This window comes from Morus notabilis, unplaced genomic scaffold, assembly GCF_000414095.1.
Source record: "Morus notabilis unplaced genomic scaffold, ASM41409v2 Scaffold1147, whole genome shotgun sequence".
NCBI lineage: Eukaryota > Viridiplantae > Streptophyta > Magnoliopsida > Rosales > Moraceae > Morus > Morus notabilis.
In genome coordinates this window covers 129,301-151,698 of record NW_010359905.1, presented here as the reverse complement: position 1 = coordinate 151,698, position 22,398 = coordinate 129,301, and the positions used below count along the sequence as shown (strand labels likewise).

The window sequence follows — 22,398 nt, the reverse complement described above, 5'->3', positions numbered from 1 at the left end:
GGCTCAATTTGTACTACACCTTTATATGCAAAAGATTGCAAACTTGTCTGGACATGTACTAGCCTAATTGAAGTGTTTCGAAAAGTAGATTTTGTAAAAAGCATGAAAAGCAATGACATGTTAGGTTCGATAGGTTGGAAAAGTGGAAGGAAATAAGAGTGCGTTTGGTTAATGGATTCGTGTCATAATTCGGAGCATAATTCGTGGTTTGTTACAGTGTTTCTCTTACAAAAAACACACATAAATTGAGAATGATTCTGAATCTATCAACTAAATATCCACGTAAGAATTGAGAGTAGGGTTTTAAATTCAACGGTTTTATTATACGACATGTTTAAAATTTTTTATATGAGATTGTAATTTTCTTCTTTGTGTAGTATTAGATAAGTGACATGTAACAAGATGGTAAATTATATGTTTACATTTAAGAAAAATTATATTTAGATAAAATGAGTGTTTATATAAACTGCTAAAAAAATGTTATATTTGTTAGACTTACGGCCTCTAAACTAAAGATATTTCCTAACTTTAAACTATTTATTAGAGAAGAAATTAGAAAGTAAAGAAATAGAAAATTTATGGAGTCCACTATTTTTTAATCTTTTCAACTTTTAAGAAAAATTGAGAAGGAAATGTAGCACAACCAATATGGGTATGAAATGATTATTTTACCTTTAAATATTACACCTCAAGTTTGGATATGGGTACTATAGTAAAATAAATTTATAGACAATTTCTATCATTTTTCTTTATTTTATACCAAAATGAAAGAAAAACTGGCTCTTTCCTTTTTATGTTCCTTAATTGAGTTTCTGTCTTCTCCTTCCTTTATATTGTCCAATTCTCTTAGCATTATAAACAGTGTTAAACATCATTCTTAGCATTAACGTGCTAAGATTGTTCGCCTTTTCAGGCAAGAACTCGATTTCCAATGATAATTTCAACCTTACATACCCAAAGGGTATATATGTAATTCACTTCGTGAGAGATAGACTACGAAAGCAATAGGGGTGGCAATTCGTGTCACGTATCGTGTTTTGATCGTTTTTTTAAAATTTTCAGTCAACCCGAACACGACCCGTGACACGAAATTTTTTAAAAACCGCAACACGAACACGACACGACCACTTTACGAGCTGACACGACACGATCCGAAAATGACCCGTGACACGAAATTGTCCCGTGAACCCGAAATTGACACGAAAATTGTATACTTTTATTTAGTTTTTTACATATTAGAAATAACTTAAAATTCATAACACACTAAATTACAATAACATCCATTGAAATTAAGCAAATAATAGTATAAGATTTTGAGTATAATTATCACAAGTTCATAATAAAATTTAAAATATGAAATGAAAAATATATGTATTTTTTAGTTTTTTACGAGTTTCGTGTCGTGTTTGGGTTAGGCGGGTCCAACCCGAAATTGAGCTGTATTTTTCGTGTCAATTTCAGGTCGACCCAATTCTGACCCGAACCTCTTTTTTCTCAACCCTAACCCGCAAAATTCGTGTCGTTTTCGAGTCGTGTCGTCATGTCGTGACCCATATTGCCGGCCCTAGAAAGCAAGATGCCTTGCTTCCTTAGGATTATTTAGGTATGCCTCCCCCATCCGGGGCGGAGTCCAATGGCTCTCTATTCGAATTTTACCGATGAAGTTTTTTTTTTCCCCCCTTTTACTATTTTTCTCCTATAGTTTCTCTCCTTTAAATGTACTCTTTATTTTAAACATGAGCTCGTTTAGTTGAAGGATTCGTTCTCTGATTCGAATCATAATTCATAGTTCGCTACAATATTTTCTCTTATAAAAAACACACGTAAATAAAAAATGGTTCTAATTACATGATTTTAATCCATGAACCAAATGGGCTCAAAACCTTAAAAGATTGCGTCTATTAACACTTCTATTATACTCTTCACACGCCTATTACTTAATTACTTATTAATAAAATTAGTCTTGATTAAGGACAATGATATTTTTAAAAAATATTTATTGCGCACTCCATTTAAAAAAATTATTACTTTTTAAAAATTTATGCCCTACTTTTTTTTTTAAAAGAATAGAAATGACTAACGTGAAAAGCCTTGAAAAGGTACACTATTAAATTTTTCTTTAGAAATTTTTGTTATTTTCGCTCAGATGATTTTTTGAGTAACCCATCTATTGCTTTGGTGTGATGATCCATGTCCAGAATATATATGCCATCTGTTGCTTTTGGTGTAATGGTTAATAAGTATGCAGTAAAATTTCTGTAAAATAATATCACTCAAACTAAAAAAATATATTATTTTATATAGATTATTAATTTATCAATAAGTAAATATTTATTAATTTGAGAAGAGTTTTATATTTTAATAAATTGTGCCATCTTAGTATATGTATTATTCTTTTAGCCAAGATAAGATGTATGAGTTATAAATAAAAAAAGAAATAGTAGATGTAGTCCAAATTAATATGTTTACATGTAGAATTTCAAAAGTTAACATGTATATAATTAATATTATACACATGTACATAAAATTCAAAAATTAATGCAAGTACATTGTATATAGAATGTTAATAAGTACATAAACTTCGTAGTATGATGAATTTTATATGTTATTTATTTTTTCTTAGATTTCATTAATTATTAATTCACATACATATGAGTGATAGCATGGTCGTTATAGAAGTAATGACAAAGAGTCGAGGAGTTGTAAAAGCATCTCCAGTCCATAATATTAAAATGGTGAAACATTTATAACAAAGTAGTGTAAACTTTCACATCAACACTTAATTTTGTCTCCAACTCATTACAACATTTTTAACACACACAAATCCGTGTATATTCTTTTTTATCTCCCTTTTTTTTATTCCTTTTATATTCTCTACTATAAAATAAGGCTGGTGTTGGAAAAACAGCAATAGCCGAGGGACTTGCTCAGCGGATTGCAAGTGGTGATGTTGCCGAAACAGTAGAGGGAGAAAAGGCATGATTGATTTTGTCTTCACATGATTAATCAGATGAAAAAGCTGATAACAACAGTGGGGGAAAAAAGCTTTTACTTTTGTTATGGGCAGGCCAAACCCAGCGAAACTTGCCAACTTTCCTGAGGTAATTTTGATACACGCAACTATGTATGATGTGATCGTTAGCAATTTAGGAATAGTATGCTATTAATAGATCTACATTCTGGTGCTCAAACTGTAGTCAAACTGACCAGTATTACACCTTGTATTGTTTTGTACCTTTAAACAAGCTGATACAAGTTTCTAACTGAATTGACAGATATCAGATTAAATGAAAGTGCATGGATGAAATGCTCAATGATTATTGGTTGAATTGAACGTTATCAGGTACGTTTTATAACTTTCAAAACTTTAAAACTATAAAATCTCATAAATTTTTTTATTTTAATTCCAATTGAGATATTTTTTTTTATGCATTCACAATGAAAAAACGAATAAAATCTCACTTATATACCCTATTAAAATTTTCTGTCACTATTGAGTTTTTATTAAAATACTATTCAAATACAAATTCAAGTTTTGACTCACTCAAACACAAACTTAAATAGATTTTCAATTCAAACAATAACTCAAAATGTGCACATCAAAACACAAACTCAAATTTGAGAAACCATACTCAAATACACATTAAGTCAAATTAAAATCTGAATTCAAATCATTCTAACTCAAAAAAATACAAATGAACAAACCCTTTATAATTTTCTGCTAATCGTATGTAACACTATAGAGGATATAAGTTTTGGAATTCTGATTGATCTTTATTCTGATTACTTCTATATGGGAATTTCTAAAGCAGCATTACTCTTTTTGGCCTTTAACCATGTTTTATTGAAAAAAAAGCATATGATTTCCTTCCTTAGTAGACTTTGGTCTTCTCTTTTCTTCTCTTTTCAAAAATTTAAAAAAAAAAAATGTTTTGAATATTTAAAAAAAAAAATCCAGGAACCATGATTCTCATGCTTGCGTGGAGGTAGAAGTTTTACCCATTTCTGCATATTTTGTGCGTATGTTGGGAAGCTAGCTTTGGCAATATCAACTATATAGTAATAGCTTATATAACTTGTCATGGCTTTAGAACACTAGCTTTTATGGTACAATTTACTATTTGTCCTTTTGAATACGGTGCAACTCTTTAAAACAGACCACAGTCAGAGAGACATTTAAAGGAATCAATCTCTCTTAGAAACAGTTTCCATGGCTATCTTAAACAGAGAGGTGGGACAAGTTACAAGCCAATAAAAGAGATCACAGACAGGGGAGAGATTGATCGGTTAGACTTCTTTATCTAGAAGTCACAAGAACTTTATTTTTGGTTTCAAGACATCTTTGAGAAGTTGTTGAGAAGTTGAATATTCTTGTTCTTTTGGTTACACCCCTTTCTTCAATGCTAGTGACTTGTTTAAGGATTTTGAATCAAGTAATATAAAACTAGTATTTTTGGCTATTTTCTTATTTGTTGTCTTTATTTATTATCCAAGCTTAGTTGTGGGAGCTACAATAGTAAATTTTTGGCTTTTGGGACAGTATTGGATACAACAAATAAAGGTTGAAGAGCTTGAAGCACAGATTCAAAGAGACGTGTGATAATTGATATGATATGTAGAAGCGTGTGTGAACATTTATTGATGTAAACCCTAATTACATATACTTGGAATATGTTAGTATTAGATTGATTGTGATTCGTATTGGATATTGAGATTTGGCATGATAAATAATGCAATTCATTCATTTTTTATTTTTATTTTTATTTTTTAACTATTCAGCTACAAAATTAACATTTCGTCACTAATTCTAAGTCCAAGTTAAAGTTAGTGACAAAATGTTGATTTGTAGCTAAAAGGCAAGCTTTTAGCTACATTTCTCAAATTAGCTACAGAGCTTTTAGTCTAGTGACAAAAAGATTTGTAGCTAAAAGTACCACATTTAGCTACAAAATAATGGTAGTATATTTAGCTATAAAATCACAATTTTTGTAGCTAGGCACTTTTAGGTTGGACGATGTAACTATGACGTAACTACGAACAAAATCTTTGTAGCTAATTTATTTAACTACAAAATGTAAACATATAGCTGCAAATGTGCTTTGTAGCTAAATCCAAGTTTTCTTGTAGTGAGTAGTAACTCTGCAAATAATGCCATTTTAAAAATGTTGTTTGCAAAGGTGACGATTATTATATGCTACAGTGCATTGAAACTTCAATTTTATAGAAAATATGAGGAATGCGATAAGAAAAACTATCAGATTTATGCAACAAATATTGGAGTTTCAGATTTATACTACATAAATGAGCTAATCAAAAGTCAATAAAAACATCAATAAATCCGAATAAGAAAGAAGTTATAACATAAATCTGGTGATATAACTTTTTTATGGCGTGCCACTTTTTTTAAACGCTGCGGAGATATTTAGGCAATACAGCAGAAAAAACATGGATAGATCGACTTTTGCCTGTAACAGCTTAAATTATCTGAAAAATTACCCGGGTGCTTTTATTGTGTGGACTTTTTAACCCTTTGACGTCTAGAGTTTCTTTCTTTTCTCTTTCTCCCTCTCCTCCCCCTTGTTCTTTCAGCCACACATCCTTTTCTTCTGTCTCTCTCTTTCTTGCCTTGCCGCCATCCCCCGATGTCGTTGTCCTGTGCGTCCTCTGAATCTGCCGCTGCCGCCACTGTCGTCGCACAAAGAACAAAGGCATCAAGGTTCTTCTCTGCTCCTCTGTGACCACCGAGTTCCTTCGTAGCCGGAGAAGATTCTCCGCGAATGGAGAAGAGATCTTTATTAGTTTATTAATTCATCTTAAATATTTAAATTATTACGAAGCAGATCAACAATAAATTTATAATTTAACACTTTATTTATATGTGAATTGAATAATGAATAATTGTATGAATAAATTAATTAAAAAACTTAATATGTAAATATTTAAATTTAAAATATGTTAAAAATTTAATACATAATAATAATTTAAATGTCAATAAAAATATAATTATAAGAGTTTAAATTTAAGATCTTTTGCTCAAAAATTTAAATTTATAGGAGGTGAGTTCACAATAATTTTATTTTAAGTGAACGGAGAAGAGATCCTTGAAGACACCGACGCCAACGCCAATCGTAGAAAAGATCCTCACAGACTTCAGCAGGAGATGAACACAGACGATCGTCGCGAAACTAGCGAAGCGACCTTCGATGGCAGTCGTGGCACCGAGGAGATCCCTTGGGAACTCCGCACGTAAAGATCTCTCCCAGTCATGGTCGCACGGAGGAGATCTCCCGTTGTAGCCATCGTGCCGAGGAGATATGATCACTTCCGCGCGGGGAGGACTGCATATGTGGAGGTCTACTACGCTGGATGTTCATCGGAGATGTCCTCTGCAATTCTCCAGAACACCGACAGATTTCCTCGCTTGATCGACATCCCACTTTCTCTGATTTTTTTTATGAGTTTTTGGTTCTGTGACGTTCTTTTTTGTAATTCTTGTGATTCGGAGATTTTTGTGTTTTTTTTTTTTTTTCTATATTCTGGCGACGACAGTGGCTGTACTGCTTCTTAAAACGGAGGTTTTTGGTCAGTATCCATATGGAAGAAGGATTTTTGTCTTTTTCTCTGAATTGCAAGTATTTCGGCGATTATATGGCTGGATTGCCGCCAATATTGGTAGTTACTGGTTTGCATCTCAGGCAAAATACCAGTATAATGGCTGGATACTGATTGGTATCTCGGCTGGATACTAGTATCGTGGTCGGTACCATATTTGGCATTCCAAATATATTTTGGGGAGAAAGAGAAAAATAGACTAAGACTTGAGATGAATTAAAATTAATAGGTCAATAATTTACATAAGTTAATAAATAGGCTAAATTACCATTTTCGTCCATAACTTGTCTGATTATGAACCATAACTTGTCAAGTTATTGTCCATAACTTGTCTGACTATGAACCATAACTTGACAAGTTTGTCTATAATTTATCTAGTTATGAACCATAACTTGACAAGTTATGGTCTATTAATTTTTATAACTAAAAATTAACCTATATACTTTCTTAAATTTTTCATATTGACCTATTTTTTACTATTTTCCTATATTTTGTGATGATGTGTCCGTAACAATCTCTACAATAGTTTATGTCCTGGTATACTCAATCCAAGCTTCTTAAAACTTGTGGCATTTCCCTTTATTAAAGCCCCATGGTATGAGCTCGAGTCAAGTGTCCTAGGAAGCCCTTCTTCACAATATTAATGGGCTCTCAATTTTAGTTTGAAGAATATTTGCACAAAGTCAGGCTGACTGCTGGCTCACATATTGGGCCTTTAACTGACCCATATGCGCAAAAAATGGCCCAAACATATTGGACCGTCGAAATAAAAGTACTTCACCAATTGAAACTCCATGAAGATCATCATCATCATCATCATCATCATGTACTTAAAATGGAATCAATTCATCCTTGTCAAAAGTTCAATCGTGAATTTTGTTGGATATCGCTGCGCATAGTTAAATTATTTGAATCTCTCTAATGCATGCTATCATTTTCTACTTTTTTTACTTTGTTGATAAATCTCATTAATTTTATATTAATATTATTTTCTTTCAATTTAATTTTGTCGAATGCTTTTCCCATTTGCCAGTGGTGCATTTTTACCTACCTCTGATGCAAAACCATATTTTAAATCGACTTGTCATCCGTTTTTAAAAGGAATTAGATCATATTGCTTTCGGCCTTTCCTTGAGGGAAACATATAATACTAGTTCTGTCACATGGGCTTTGTATGTAGTGGCTTTTAAGGTCATCGTTTTTAATAGGGAGATTTGAGTAGATGACAAAATTTCATAACCTAGTTAAAATGTAACAGTTTTTTTCAGAATATTAACATATAACAAAAATGACAGTCATTTTCATGTCACATTTTGTACTATATAATAATATATTCATTATTTTAATGTAGTCGTTTTGTTATATTTAAAATTTTTTTAAGAAAAATGAGATAAATAATTGTATGAGTATTGATTTCTACCCTTTATTACTCTGGATTAATATCATTTTAATCAATACTATATTAACTAAAAGGGTATTAATCAAGAGGTGGAGATAAAAATTTAGATCTATGTACTTTTAAAGGTAAGTTGAGTAATTTTCTCACTATTACTATTATTTTAAATTTTATTATTGCGGGAGCCTAATGTAAAAGTTGGGCTCTAATAATAATATCACCTCGTGTAATTAGATTCCGCTGCATAGTATAAGAATGCTTTTCATCAAAACCACATCAACAGACAATGCTTCTAATTAGATTCTGCTTCTGCTCAAGGTTTGCGCACCTTTTTCTATTACCTTCCATACTTGACCCTCTTTCAAAATTAACAATAGTTTTTTGTTTTTCCATTATGTCTTACTTTTGTTGTTGATCGCTCCTTTATCACTGTTTATGTTTGTTATGTTGGTAAATTGGATTAATGCATTAAGAACGTTTTGTCGTTTACATGGTGAACCTCAAAGTTTATGTGTTTGTATTTAAAAATCCTAAATTTGAGAATCCATGAAGAGACACAATACTCAACAATCATGTCTCCAATGTCAAAATTTAAAAGGTTAGTTCAATTTGCCAAACAATGAAAAATTTCAGGTGCATTGTTGCAACTTGCAAAAAGAAACTTGGGATGTTTTTCAACCATTATTTACGTCCGTCCATCGTTTATTGGACTACAATTGCAACAAATTTTTAAAATTTAGGTCTTATTTGTCAAAATTATACGGGTTTTCTGTTGCCAAACCAACATAAATTTGGGGAATCAATTATATTTATAGTGATTATGCAGGGAGGAAAATGTTGTTTGCAAGCTGTGCTATTTGCATATAAATTTATAAAATAATTCACAATGGCATTTTTATCTTCGTTTTTTATTCTTAAAATCGTTTATACAAATTCACAACTATCCACATCAAAAAGAGTACGTCTGAGATGATATTATCTCATGGCTCATTTAATTCGTTGATTTGAGTTTTTAATTCGAGTTGAGATGTGACTTTATGTGAGAATTTTTTATTGTAGTAAAAAAGTTAAATGTGACTGTTTCTGAGAGGTTTTTACTGTAATAAAACTCGAATTTTAAACTCAAATCGACAAAATAAACGGAGCATTAATAATTATAAAATAGATAGATGTCAAGTTAAGGATGTGTCTTGAACACAGAATTTAAAGTGATCATTGTTAGATAGACTAAAAATTAGCTTGGACTTTTTGAGAAGCTTTTCTTTTTTTGTGCTTTTTCTACCCCTTCTAGGAGAAGGCTTGACTTCGAATTTTACATCACTTTTTGTATCGGTCTGAACCTATAGAGATGGTGCGTGTATCTCGTTGCATAGTTGGTGGATGTAACAATGATTGTATTTTGATCCCCTCTTGTGTTTGGTGCTTCTTGTTGAAACGATCTTTTTTACGATGTATCTTGTGAAATGGTTACTGTCTAAGGCACCCTTGTAATTAATCGTTAAATCTGTATTAAAATTTATATATTTTATATATTTTTTTAATTTAATGTAATTTTAATTAAATTTAATAATAAAAAATTAAGACTGTTAATACGAAAAACTCTTTTTTTTTTTAGAGAAGATCAATAAAAGGTTCGAGAATAGTACATACTAGAATCATTTCATCTTTGAATATTATTTGCTCTTTTATTTTTCACATATAAAATTCTAAATGGAGGGGAAGAATGTATTCAAACTTCAAAGTGATACTGATAATTATGATGTGAATGTTCTATCCACTGTGCAAAACTTGTCCAAGAAGTGCTTCTAAAAGTGCCCTAAAGGAATCTAATATTTTTACTTCCCTCTAATGTTGACCCCATGTCCTCATAAGTGTGCGAAGCATTGTAGACTCTACAGTAGATGGTCATTTCCAAAAAATTATATCACGGTTTAAAAAAACTTGTCTTTCGGTTAATAAGTTAGTTTTGAAAGAAAGTTTACGATTCACGTCATGATAAGACGAGAAAAAATAAATTATTAATAATTCTCTATTTTTGACTATTAAATTTTATAAAAAAAAAGGATTAGAAATTGATACTGATAGTAAAACCCTAACAGAAAAAGTCTTAAACAAAATAAATATTTCACATGAAGAGAAAGTAGTGGAGGAGAAATTCATCTTGTTAACAAAATGTGCTATTCCTTTAATAGAAGCTACATTGCTCGCCTGCAAGAAGTTTTTTTTTTTTAAAGGTAATGAACACTTGGACGGCAAAACCAATGATGGGAGCTCTGTCCGCTACTCCAATCCTCATCCATATTATTTTTGTGGGGCCGTGCTGATCTGTATAATGAGAAATCCACGTCGATCCCACGGTATTTGTGAGCACTCTGACTAAAGTTGTATTTTTCTCTAGCATGGAATAGTGTGGTTTCCCATGTATTGTTGGGACATACTTTGGATACTTTATAAGATGTGTTGCCCAATTTAAAACTGCGGGTGAAGTTTGAAAAGTACCTTTTGTCTGTTTGGCTGAGCTGGATACCAAGTTGTAGTACTTTCTAGGGGTTGTTCTTTATCAACTAAGAGGATATTTGGTAGAGGGATTCGTTTCTTAATTTGAATAATGATTCGTGGCTCGTTATAATATTTTTTCTCATAAAAAATACACGTAAATTGAAAATGGTTCAAATCACATGATTTGAATCCTCCAACCAAACGTCTTCAAATTTTAAAAAAATTTGAATCGAGTTATAATTTTATTTAAGTTTATATTCTTTAATAAAATTTGAGTTTAAACTCAAATTTATAGCTAAATTTGAGTTTAAATTTCTCTTTTAAGTCGAGTTTATAAATTCGAACTCAAGTTAATGAACAGTATTTTTTTTATTTTTAAAAATACCATAACTTTTTCGTTTTAATTCTTATTGAAATGATTTTTTATGCATTTACAACGAAAAGACGAATAAAACCCCACCCATATACCCTAAAAACTATCTAAATACAAATTTAAGTTTTAACCCACCCAAACACAAATTTAAAAAGATTCTCAATTTAAATCATAACTCAAATATGCACATCCAAACACAAACTCAAGCTACAACTTCAACTAAGTTATAACTCAAACTCAACTTAAAATTATTACTCAAGTCATCCTAACTTAAAAATACAAAAGAACAACCCCTAATCCAAAAACGTGATGAAATCAAAGCTGAAAGACAGAATTGAGTTTCTTCGGCCTTGAAGTTGGTTTTGTTATTGTTTTTCATGTTTTTTGAGAAGGAAAAAATGAAAATAGGAGAAAAATGACGTTTGACACAATTAAAAATAAAAAATAAAAAAAATGATTTTTTGATTTAGTATAAAATGGGAGAGAAATGAAAAATGAGTTTTAGTCGTTTTTCATTTTTTATTTCCGTTTTCTTCTCTCTCGAGCACAGAGAGAGACATTAATGGATTTTTTATACTGAAAATAATCTCTTGATAAAACTATCAAACGCATTTTCAAAAATGATTTAGGTCTGAGATTGAAAACATTTTCATTTCCATTTTCATACAAAAATAAAATCATTTTAGAACGAGTTCCAACGCACCAGAATTCTTCTTCTTTTTCTTTTGTTAAGGTTTTCTTTTTTTTCTCTTTTTGCCTTTTTTTTTACTTGGTATTTTTAAACAAAACATCATTTCATTAATCAATAAGATGTGAAGCTCACATATAACTCAATACAAAAAATTTAATACAACAATTTAAAATCTGTATATATGTTAACGTCTTAATACATGGATTCAAGGTCCGATGATAGACATAATTTGGAGGACTTCTCTTGGCTCGTTTAATTCTCTTTCTACGGTTGGCTCTCCTAAAAAGGCTGTAGCAAACTCACTACAAAGATCAATCTCTGAAAGTCAGTATTTTTCCATATCAAGCACACCGAAGCGGGAGATATAGCTAAAGACATATAAAAGATAAAAGACAACACAAAACCCACACAAGGTTAGAGTTTGGCAGGGAACACAACTAAAAATAACAAACACAACTAAAGCCCACACAAATCTAGTGATTTGTGGGGAGAAACAAACACCAACATTAACAGAATGACTATCATTATTCTACAAACAACTAAAAAAGAGAAAAAAAAAATACAAATACAAACTCCACTATCATATAAATCGGCCAACATAGAGCGCATGAGTGTATTTTAGAGGCCGACTGATTGGAGTTGTGCTTCCGGTTGCCGACTGGACTAATATTCTCCTTCTTCCTCGCTTTCTCTCTCTAGAATTCTCTCTCTCGCACTAGTCCCCGAACCTTATTTTAAGAAAATATCCTTTCGGTTCTGCTTTTTGCTTGTTTTGTGATTTACAAAAGTCCAATTTTAATATGTGTATACTAGAAAAATGAAGCAATAAATTGAAGTAGGTTGTATATTTAAAATGGTGAATTGTAGAGACGAGAGGAGAGTCTAAAAGTTAACAATCTAACGACGTAAATATGTTGTCTTTCATTTTTCTATCTCCATTATTTATTTACAGTGTCATCTAAATTAACAATTTAATAATATAAATATGAACTAAATAATGAAAATATTAAAGAGTGTCAAAATTTATTTGCAGTGTCATCTAAATTAACAATTTAATAACATAAATATGAAATAAATAATGAAAATATTAAAGTGTTAAAATTTAATTGAAAAGATAGTTAACCAGACAGGAATTTGAGACAGAAGTTCTTGATTCAATTACTAAAAAGATTTTTATTTTTTATTTTTTAAGTTTGAGGGTGGTTCCGAAGCTTGATTCTGATGCTCAACTCTCCCCAGTTATTGAAACGTGGATCTAGTGGTTTCTTCTGGAAATAACATTATCAATGTTGAGAAGTGAAATAAATAGGGCAAAGAATAAGAACTGATAATAGAGCGAAATGAAATACATTGGGTTCAACAACCGTATCTAATTATTAAAAACAGACAAATCTCAATTCTAAATAGATCCAACATCTTGTTTGTTTTAAAATAAACAAATTTTAAACGTATTAAAGCAAAAGGGAAAAAAAAAAGTAACAGACGGCTTCAACCTCTCACATCCAAAGTCCAAATTCAATGGTCAAATAAACGTGTTAGTCTCGTCAATGTTCAACATCATGGTTGAACTTGAACCAAAAGAAATTCATGGATGCTAACACACAAATGAATCAACGATGACATATATATGTATTAAGCTTCTCAATCAGATCATGGTATCCCAGTACAATAGTAGATTACCCAAACTCGCAGGACTCAATCTAAAAAAAAAAAAAAAAACCCAGATGCCCTGCTTATAGAAATCCCAAGAACAAATTATGTACACAAAAATTGACCCCCTACCAAAAAAAAAGGAGCAAATTTTGAGAAAATTGGAGCTTCCTTGCTCCACTACCAATAATCTTATTACAAAATATATATATATATATATATTTTTTTTTTTTCAAAGCTTTAATGGGATCTCTTCTTTCAGTTCAGTCTTGTTGTTCCAAATTCCAGAAATATCCATGCCACGCGTCACCAAATCCTCCATATTCCCTTTCTTGGTAAAAGGTAATAGTGAAGTTAATTGAATTTCACCAAGTGAAGCCAATTTCAATAGCTCATCTTCATCTAAGCCTTTTGCAGGGCCAAGGCTACAACGATCCCCATGCTTTGCCAATGCATCTTTGAACTTCTTAATCTGTTATAAACAAATATGCCAAATTTAGAAATTTATGCAAAAAAAAAAAAAAAAAAAAAAAAACTAAATTATTACAAAAAATAAATCATAAAAATTGAGAGAAAAAAAAAAGGTGTAAAGAATTACGGTTGCATTGGTACAGCTGAAGCTACAAAGGCGACCTTCTGAGCCTCTGTAGAATCTGAAGAATGGAAGGACATGAATGTGGAGAGCATGACACATAGTTTTGAGCTCTTCATAGTTTACTTTAAGGATTATTGCATTTGGGTTTGATTCAGCCAGCTGACAAATCTGAGTGGAAAAAAAAAAAGATAAATAAGCACTGTCAACATTTTTCTCACAAAATTTTTCCCAAGTAATGACAAGTCCAATTAAGATTTTTTACAAATTCACGATAATAATAATAATAATAATAATAATAATAATAATAATAATCAAAGTACCAAAAAATAAATGAAAGGAAAGGAAATCTGACCTTAGGATGGAGAGCTTTGCAACCACCACAACCAGGTGAGTAAAAGTCAATTATAACCAATCTGTCACCGGCATTAACCAACGAATCAACGAGTTGTTGTGCCGTTTGGATCTCCACCATGTTGGGCTTAAGAGTCTTTTCCCACCATCTCATGGCTCGGCTTATACAGATTGATGCCTGTGCCTAAAAAAATTTAAAAAAAAAAACAAATAATATAAGTTTTAAAGCCCAAAAATTGGTAACAAAATGGGAATAAAAAAAAAGTTGTAAAAAGCTTCACATACATTAACAGATAAATGATTTGAAGAATTAACCCTCCAATCTCTTGAGCCCTTTTGCTCAGGAAAAGTCAACGATTTTCCCACAAAATCAGAAGTCAAAACAGGAGAAGCATTTGAATTTGATTCTTTAATATGTTGTGGAAGACCAAAGGAAGAACAAAACCCAGAAACATTTTTGGTTTTTGAGTTCACAGTAATCTCTTCTAACCCAGAAAAGCAGAGGCCATTCTTCAATGAACAAGCCATGATTCTCTCCTTTCTCTCTCTCTCTCTCTCTAAACTAAAACTGTAAACCAAGAAAAGCCCACCAAAAACTGGGTCTTTTTCAATCCAAGAAGAAAATAATTCTTTTCCTTTGAGACAAGAAACGGAAAGAGGAAAACAACCAAATCGAGATCAAAGGTTTTGATTCTTAGAACGCACAAAAAAAAATGCTCTTTATTGACTGGTGAATGTGGGTTTTAAAGGGAAATGTAGAAGGTGGATTTTGTTTGCTTGTTTTTCGTTCGAATATAAAGGAGGAAGAAAAGGGTTTGGTGGGGTCTTGAATTCTCTCTTTACTTTATCCAAAATATAAATTTGACACCTTTATTATTTTGATTTATTAATTAATAAATATTCAAAGTTTTCAGTTACCCATAATTTGGTTTTTTTCTTTAATTTTCTGATTACCCAAAATTTTGCTTTTATTTTATTATTTTTATGGTTAATTGCAAGCGGATTTGAGTTGCGTCTGACGTGTGTTCTGACCAGTTTTAAGGGATGCTTAATATGATTTCATCAAACAACGTGTTATCGTGTATAATAATCCCATTATGTATTTATGTATTTATATTACAGCCCATTTTTTGGAAGTTAACTTTATCTTATGGGTTGTGATCTTGATTCTTGTCCTTTGGAACGGCTCACCGCGTAGGTTTTGCCTGCTCGGTTTTGGATAAGATAATTTTCTTTTATTATTTTTTAGGAGATTTTTTAATACAGTTTATTTATTGATGGGTTAAATTTTTTAACTATTAAATTTATTTATTTTTTAATTTTTACATAATTTTATATAAATTTAATCTATCACAATGTTAATGTACAAAAAAAAAGGTCTTTTATTCTTTTCTTCCTTTCTTTCTTTTATTTTACTTTTCACCGTCTCTTTTTACCCTTATTATTATTGGCCACCGACTCATTTGATTAAAACAAAAAAGCTAATAAATATATATATAATAAGAACTTGGTCTTTCTCAAGTAAAGCATCAATTGGGTCAATTTTCAATTGATAGATCTGATTAAAACCGTATTAAATTTAAAAAATATATAAATTTAATAATTAAAAATAAAATTATTTTAATAATTTATTTTTTTCAACGCTTATTAGAATATTCTTCAAATAACAAAAGAAAAAGTACTATGATATGATTTTTGTTTCATATTTTACCAAATAATTTCTATAAATTAGTAAGTTTTTATTTCCACAAAAGGATTCAAAAATCTCTGCATTTGTTAAATCGAAAAAAAAATAATAATATAGTACGACAAAAAATTATAAATTGTGGGCACATCATAATTTCGAGCCATGAAATATTCATTATTCACTATTCATTAAAATTTTGTCGATCATATTTCTTATTTCAGTGTGGTTTTACAACAATTTTTAAAAATACCTCTTAAAATAGAATAATTATTTATTTTTACCCTTTATGTTAAACCCATATATTTTTATTTTTTAAACTAGAATTATTTAAGAAGTAGAGTTTTTTTTAAAAAAAAATACTTTTAATAAATTAGGTACTTAAAGAGTAAAATCTATAATTTTCTCATGATTGTAAGACAAAATAATACAGTTCACTAATTTCCTTTTGGTACAATATACATGGAAATATTTTTTGGCGCTGTTTGTCACACAGGATTAGGACTAGGATAGTCCCGTGTTTGGTGCCTCATTGAATTGGATACCTTATCTTTTTGTTTTTTGAATTTATTTGATTTGTTTTTTAGTTTACATAATGCTGTTTTCATTCAAAAATAATAATATTGTTTACTAAAATTAAATAACTATGCTACAACAATTTAGCAAAGTTAATTTAAATTATTAATTTCAATTAAACTAATTATCAATTTAGTCTAATCGATGATGCACCAAACACTTGATTGTATTACTATTATTATTATTTTTTATCTTAGAGGTGGAGTATTTAAACTTTACACTTTATGTAGAGTCAGGTGTGGTATTATCATTATATTATATCTGTAATCAAAATGTTATATTGTATTTCAGACGTCCAATTTGACATATTGCCAAACACAATACATGATAAACACACTCCAATCTAATCTAATCCAGACTTTATAATCTTATCTAATCCAACGTCAAATAGGCTTTTAATTTTTTTTTTTTTTTTGAATGCTAAGGCTTTTAAATTTTAAGCCAACCATAAACTGAAATGGAAGATTATAAATCGGAATAAATCAATAAACTGTAAAAGTGGACCTTTCAAGTTTCAAGGTACAGGACTCGTGTAACCCTATACAGTAGTAGGCTGATCTTTCTTACACTTTATAATTTAATATTTCTTTTTTCCATGTTCTTCGGCCTAGCAAGGAGCAAAGGTTGCTTTTAAAGTGCAGTATATGCGTGACAAATAGTTGCAGTTGGGTGACCACAAAATTAAGAAGGGGCAAAAAGTTGGGACTTGGTTGTTTAGTTCGGAAATTCATATCTTAATTTAAATTTTAATTTGTGATTCGTTATAATATTTTTTTTATAAAAAATATACATAAATTAAAAATAATTTTAAATCATAATTAAACAAAACTCGAACATTATAATTTATATAGAGCAGTGATGAAAAGCGCAACAATCCAGGAAAAAGAAAAGATAAAAAAGGTAAAACTATAAATAAAAGGCGCATAAAAAAGTGATGACGTCCAATTTAATAAAAGAGAGAGTCGTGAAAATATGTAAATAACTTTTTATCACAGTTATTATTCATATAAAAAAACTTTTTATTAAAGTTATTATTATTTTACCATCTTCTTAGGAAACTTCTATGGTAAAAATTACTATTTAATCTATTGATAAAAATTATTATTTTAGTCATTTGATAAAATTTTTAACCGTATGATCTGTAATTAAGAATAGTTTTATATAGCGTGATATAAATTAAACACTCGTATACCAAATTGTTAAAAAACTTATCTATGGATAAAAACTTTTTATCAAAGTTATTAAAATTTTACCATCTTCTTAGGAAACTTCTACGATAAAAACTACTATTTATTCTATGTAAGAATTGCTATTTTAGTCATTGAATTAATTTTTTAACTATATATTCTGTGACTAAGAACAGTTTTATATAGCGTGATATAAATTTAACACTCGCATATTAAACTGTTGAAAAACTTACCTATCGATAAAAACACCAGTTCCTATTGATAAGGCTACATGGCAGTTCCTAATGTAAAAATTTCTTTTTTTTTGTTTTTTTGTTTTTTTGTGGGTGATGTTTGCAGCTTCATAAATTGAGGGGAAAACATCATCACATGACTAGCGTCAGCTTCACACAAGTGTTCAGAATTAACAACGGAAGTTGTGTTTTTTTAGTCAACTCATCAATGCTTTTTACCAAACCAAACAGCATCTTTGACATCATAATAATGCAAAAATAGATCACTACCACTAAAACACCCAAAGTGAGAATCCCAAAAATTGCTGCACAAAAGACGGATCAAAGTGGCACATTTTCAGTGAAAATCCACAAGGCATAAGAAATTGGCCAAGTTGTGCCCATATCTTGCTTTGGAAAGTTCTTCAAAAGTGCCACAAGATACATTTCCTTTCTTTGGATGACATTAGACGCGACAGTGAGAGACCGTCCCGGGGCTTCTAGTTCTAGATTTTACAAAACTTGGGCATGTGTTGTATTATTTTGTCAGTACTTCAATCCTCTTTTAAGTTCTCTGCTTTTATGGGATAGGATTGTGATGTTCGGATGAGCTGATTAAAAAAAACAGAGTTGTTCATAAATATTGCCCACAGGTTTTGGTGTGAGCTCTCTGTGTCCAATGTTTTATAGAGATGGCCCATAGTTTTGGGTTTCAAGACTAGTGGTTTGAAGAAACCAATGCAAAATGGAATCTTCTAGACTGTGTAAGCTGGGATGGGTTGTTGTGGAATATTCATGGAACTGACTTTTTTTCTATCTAGCCTCCAGAGTGCGGTCCAACCAAGAAGAAGGTGAAGATCTTGGTAAACTTTTCCTACTTAAATTATTCGGCAGTTCGTTGAAAAAAATCACATCACATTTTAAAAAAAAAATACAAAATAAATAAATTTTATTACAGATCTGATAATTAAAAAGTAAGAGATTAGAATCCGTTCACTTCGCTGATTCGAGTTTATAATTTGAGTTGAGATGTGATTTTACATGAGAGCTTTTTACTGTAGTAAAAAAGCTATATGTAATTGTTTCTGAAAACTTTTTACTGTAGCAAAATTTAAATTTTAAACTCAAATCGGTGAAGTAAATGGGGCTGACTAGTAATTTATTTTTACAGAGATTATTAAAAAAATCTCAAAAATTAATTAGTATATAAATGGTTAATAATTAAGAAAGTTTTTCTAGTAAAATAAAAAAATGAAATAGTGATTTACGCTTAATATGAGACATATGTCCAATTTTATCTGCTGTACTCAATTCATTTTGATAAAAAGATCTGGGCCCCTTATATAGACTTCAAAACCCGTCCTTTTTACTTATTATTGTTATTTCTGTTATATTGTTATTATTTCAACCTTAGAATTGTTGTTAAATTCAGTTGTAATTTTGTTTTGTAATTTTTCATTTTAATATATCTCACATTTCCAATTACTCCATCCATCCCTATTTTATAGATTTTGCCTAACTAGTTAACCAAGCATCAAGGAACAATATAAAACTGGGATAAGACCAAGAAACAATTGAAAATTTTCGGAATCGTCAAATATGGATGTTTATATATTCTATTCTTAAGAAATTGTAAGGAAAAAAAAAAATACTAGAATGGGAAGGTTATGGTCCATATCAACCATCAAGGCAAAGCCAACTCGCACCTTTGCCTTAATTATCAAAGTGTCGTTGCATTAGATTTTATTAGTTGGCATGCTTTGAAAATTGATTGTACAAAATTTAAAAACAGATGTCGGTGTGTGCACCGAACTGTGATATCAATTCTTGGTATCTTTTATGCTTTTGCACTATTATTCTCTGTTTTACTGTTCTGTAAATTTATCTATTAGTTTCTGAATTCAAGAATTTAACAAAATATCAGTGTTACAGAAAGTGTTATAACACTCTGTGTAATACCTGCGTAAAAAACAGACCTTACAATTATTGTTTTCCATAATCCGATCCAACTTCTTCTAATTATAGGGAAGTAAATTACTCTGTTATTTTACCATGCTAAAAATTATTTTATGCAGTACATATTACGAAAATCAAGAATAGGCAGATTAGTTTAATTGACACCTGTCTGCTTATCCTCTCATTTATATATATATTTTTTAAGCTTGTCTTGCTCATACGGTTCAAAACATTGGTATCATCAACAGGTTATTTCCAAGTGTTAGTTTGTAATTTGCATGTGTGAAACGTTAATGCCGATTAAGCATACAGAACTTCAGAATAATATATACAACTACAATAATAGTCCAATGTGTAGAAAGCAACATTTGCCATGGCAATTGCAGAAAACAAGTTCTTTGTCACAAGATATAATGTAGTTTTACTACTTCTTGCCAGCCTCTTCCAACTCTCTAAGCCCTCCAACTTTTTGCTCAATCTCCTCAATGAGCTCTTCCCTCCACAACTCTGATCTTGCGGTTTCTTCAATGTCTTCTTGCTGCATAGTCATGAGTATTTTCTCTATCATTTTTTTTTTTAAGTAGATTAATTGGCTTGGGTTATTATCGTTTCATAAGGAAAAAATATATGACCTCTGACTCATATATATTTAGCCAAAAAATCCATATATTAATATAGATATTTAGAAAGGGAAATTTCAAATAAAATCCTTTCATGTGGAAATCTTTTGGGGCTAATATTGATGAGTAACTTCCTCTGTAGGGAATTAATGAGAAGTTTCCTTAGCTTTGTGCTAATGGGTGGTGACTGGTGATGTGAGAATATCATCAAATTGAAGTAAATGAACAGAAAATACATTTTAGCATCTAGAAAAGAGTTTAAATCCCCTATCCAATTTTAATGTCCCAATTCATATCTAGCGTATGTGTATGTATGTATCTGTTTGTGTATATATATATATATATATATATGTATATATATGTATGTATCCCACTCTGTTGAAATTAAAATGTAAGTAAGATAAAGTTAAAAAACTAACTGAGGAAATTATATTTAAGATAATATGAGGACATAGACATATATGAATTGAGATGCCAAAATCAGACAGAGAACAAAATTTTAGCAGTTAAAGAGAGTTTTTCTAATGGCCTGGATATCCATCCATGAAAAGCTACCGTTAAAAATAATGAGTTCATGATCAGAAAAATTACCTTCTCATAGATCCAATGTCCAGTCCCATCTCCTCCATCTTTCCTATATGCCTCAGAATCGTAGTATGGATCCTAAACCATGAGATTCTTATCCATTAAAACTTGATCCCAAACTAAATTACTATAATATATAACTTCAAAGAAAGAACCAATATCATATCAAATTAGGAAATTCACCTTCATGGAACCAAAAACTAAACACCCCCAACAAGTAAAAAAGATGTAGCCAACATCTGCAAATAGGAAATATATTCAAAAAATTATACCAAAAAAAAAAACTTCCTTAATTTTTGAATATGTCGCAAAATAGGAGAGAGAAAAAAGGTGAATTAGGAATTATATTCAAACACTTACAGACATTCTTAATGGTATCATCACTTAGATGCCAAATAGTTTTATGCATAACATAGTCCATTTGTCCTCCAAGCTTCTCCACTAGTACGGCCATTAAGGGCAAATCCGGGAGAGCATTTGCTTTGCTTAAACGACCTCTTTTACCCTTTTCCTAAACACAAAAGAAAAACAAAAAACCTTTACCCTTTTCTAATTATTCATTCAAGTTATAGAATATGGTAGTTAAGAAATTTTTTAAAAAAAAAAAAAGAAAAAAGGAAAGAACTTCTTGGTGTTGGTAATGCTTCAATACCAAACTTACTAAACTCAACTACTACTTTTAAGCAATATATACAAAGTCAAGAAGAGATTTCAATGTGTGTCTCTGTGTGTGTGTGTGTGTGTAAATATATATTGGTTGGTTAGTTAGTTAGTTGGTTAATTATTTGATAAGTTTTGTAGACATTCAAGAACCAACTTACCCGTTGCCACTCACTGAAAAGTCCAGAGCTTGAAAACTGCCTAAGCTGAAAAACCCAACACAGCAAAAAACACTTGATAAATACAGTTTTACTAAATTTGAGACTGAAATTGTAATTCTGTAGTGAAAAAGGACTAATTAAAGCTTTTTTTTACCGATTTTGAACATGTTGTTTGGAAAGTAGAGCAATGGATACGTGGTTTGACAATGGTGAATCCAATAACAGCTTTAGCCATTGCTACAATTTGCACTTGCAATTGGGTCGTTAAAACGTTTTGATATATTTAATGTTTGGTTATATTTTTGTTTTGTTTTGTTATTTTTGTTTGTGTGGGAGGGAAAGTGGATAAGGGAATGATTTGTATCCACCCTTTATATTAGATGGATATATCATCATGTTTGGGAAAACACTACAAAACAGTACCCTAGTGACCCACGTATCCTCAAATTAACATTAACTGAGTTTCTCAAAATACCACATTGTCCCATAAAATTATTGAGGAAGGAAAATTTTCTGGTTCATTAAAGTCGCAATTGTTAAAGGAAAAAACGTTTTTTATTAATTAATAATTCTTTCACGAAGGCCTATTA

General features: G+C 30.4%; 2 protein-coding genes across 2 annotated transcripts; both read right to left on the bottom strand.

Annotated features, from left to right (window-relative positions):
• Positions 1-13,166: 13,166 nt before the first annotated feature.
• Positions 13,167-14,917, bottom strand: LOC21389916 (thioredoxin-like 1-2, chloroplastic). The gene is made up of 4 exons (XM_010095297.2): positions 14,453-14,917; positions 14,169-14,351; positions 13,820-13,984; positions 13,167-13,693 (listed from the first exon to the last, which is right to left on the bottom strand). Exons 1-4 carry the CDS (start codon positions 14,693-14,695, stop codon positions 13,454-13,456), a joined length of 831 nt encoding a protein of 276 aa, XP_010093599.1. The 5' UTR covers positions 14,696-14,917; the 3' UTR covers positions 13,167-13,453.
• Positions 14,918-20,012: 5,095 nt separating this feature from the next.
• LOC21389915 (photosynthetic NDH subunit of subcomplex B 4, chloroplastic) lies at positions 20,013-22,134 on the bottom strand. Its single transcript, XM_010095296.2, has 6 exons — positions 21,963-22,134; positions 21,809-21,853; positions 21,348-21,498; positions 21,171-21,226; positions 20,994-21,065; positions 20,013-20,320 (listed from the first exon to the last, which is right to left on the bottom strand). The coding sequence occupies exons 1-6, from the start codon at positions 22,041-22,043 to the stop codon at positions 20,207-20,209; spliced, it is 519 nt and encodes a 172-aa protein (XP_010093598.1). The 5' UTR covers positions 22,044-22,134; the 3' UTR covers positions 20,013-20,206.
• Between the last annotated feature and the right edge of the window lie 264 nt (positions 22,135-22,398).

Coding starts and splice junctions, on each gene's coding strand:
- LOC21389916 (XM_010095297.2), bottom strand. CDS start 14,695: ATGGCTTGTTCATTGAAGAATGGCCTCTGCTTTTCTGGGTTAGAAGAG. Junction 14,352..14,452: donor CAAATCATTTATCTGTTAAT/GTATGTGAAGCT, acceptor AAATTTTTTTAG/GCACAGGCATCAATCTGTAT. Junction 13,694..13,819: donor TCAGCTGTACCAATGCAACC/GTAATTCTTTAC, acceptor TGTTTATAACAG/ATTAAGAAGTTCAAAGATGC.
- LOC21389915 (XM_010095296.2), bottom strand. CDS start 22,043: ATGGCTAAAGCTGTTATTGGATTCACCATTGTCAAACCACGTATCCAT. Junction 21,854..21,962: donor AAACAACATGTTCAAAATCG/GTAAAAAAAAGC, acceptor TGGGTTTTTCAG/CTTAGGCAGTTTTCAAGCTC. Junction 20,321..20,993: donor GACATTGGATCTATGAGAAG/GTAATTTTTCTG, acceptor ATGACTATGCAG/CAAGAAGACATTGAAGAAAC.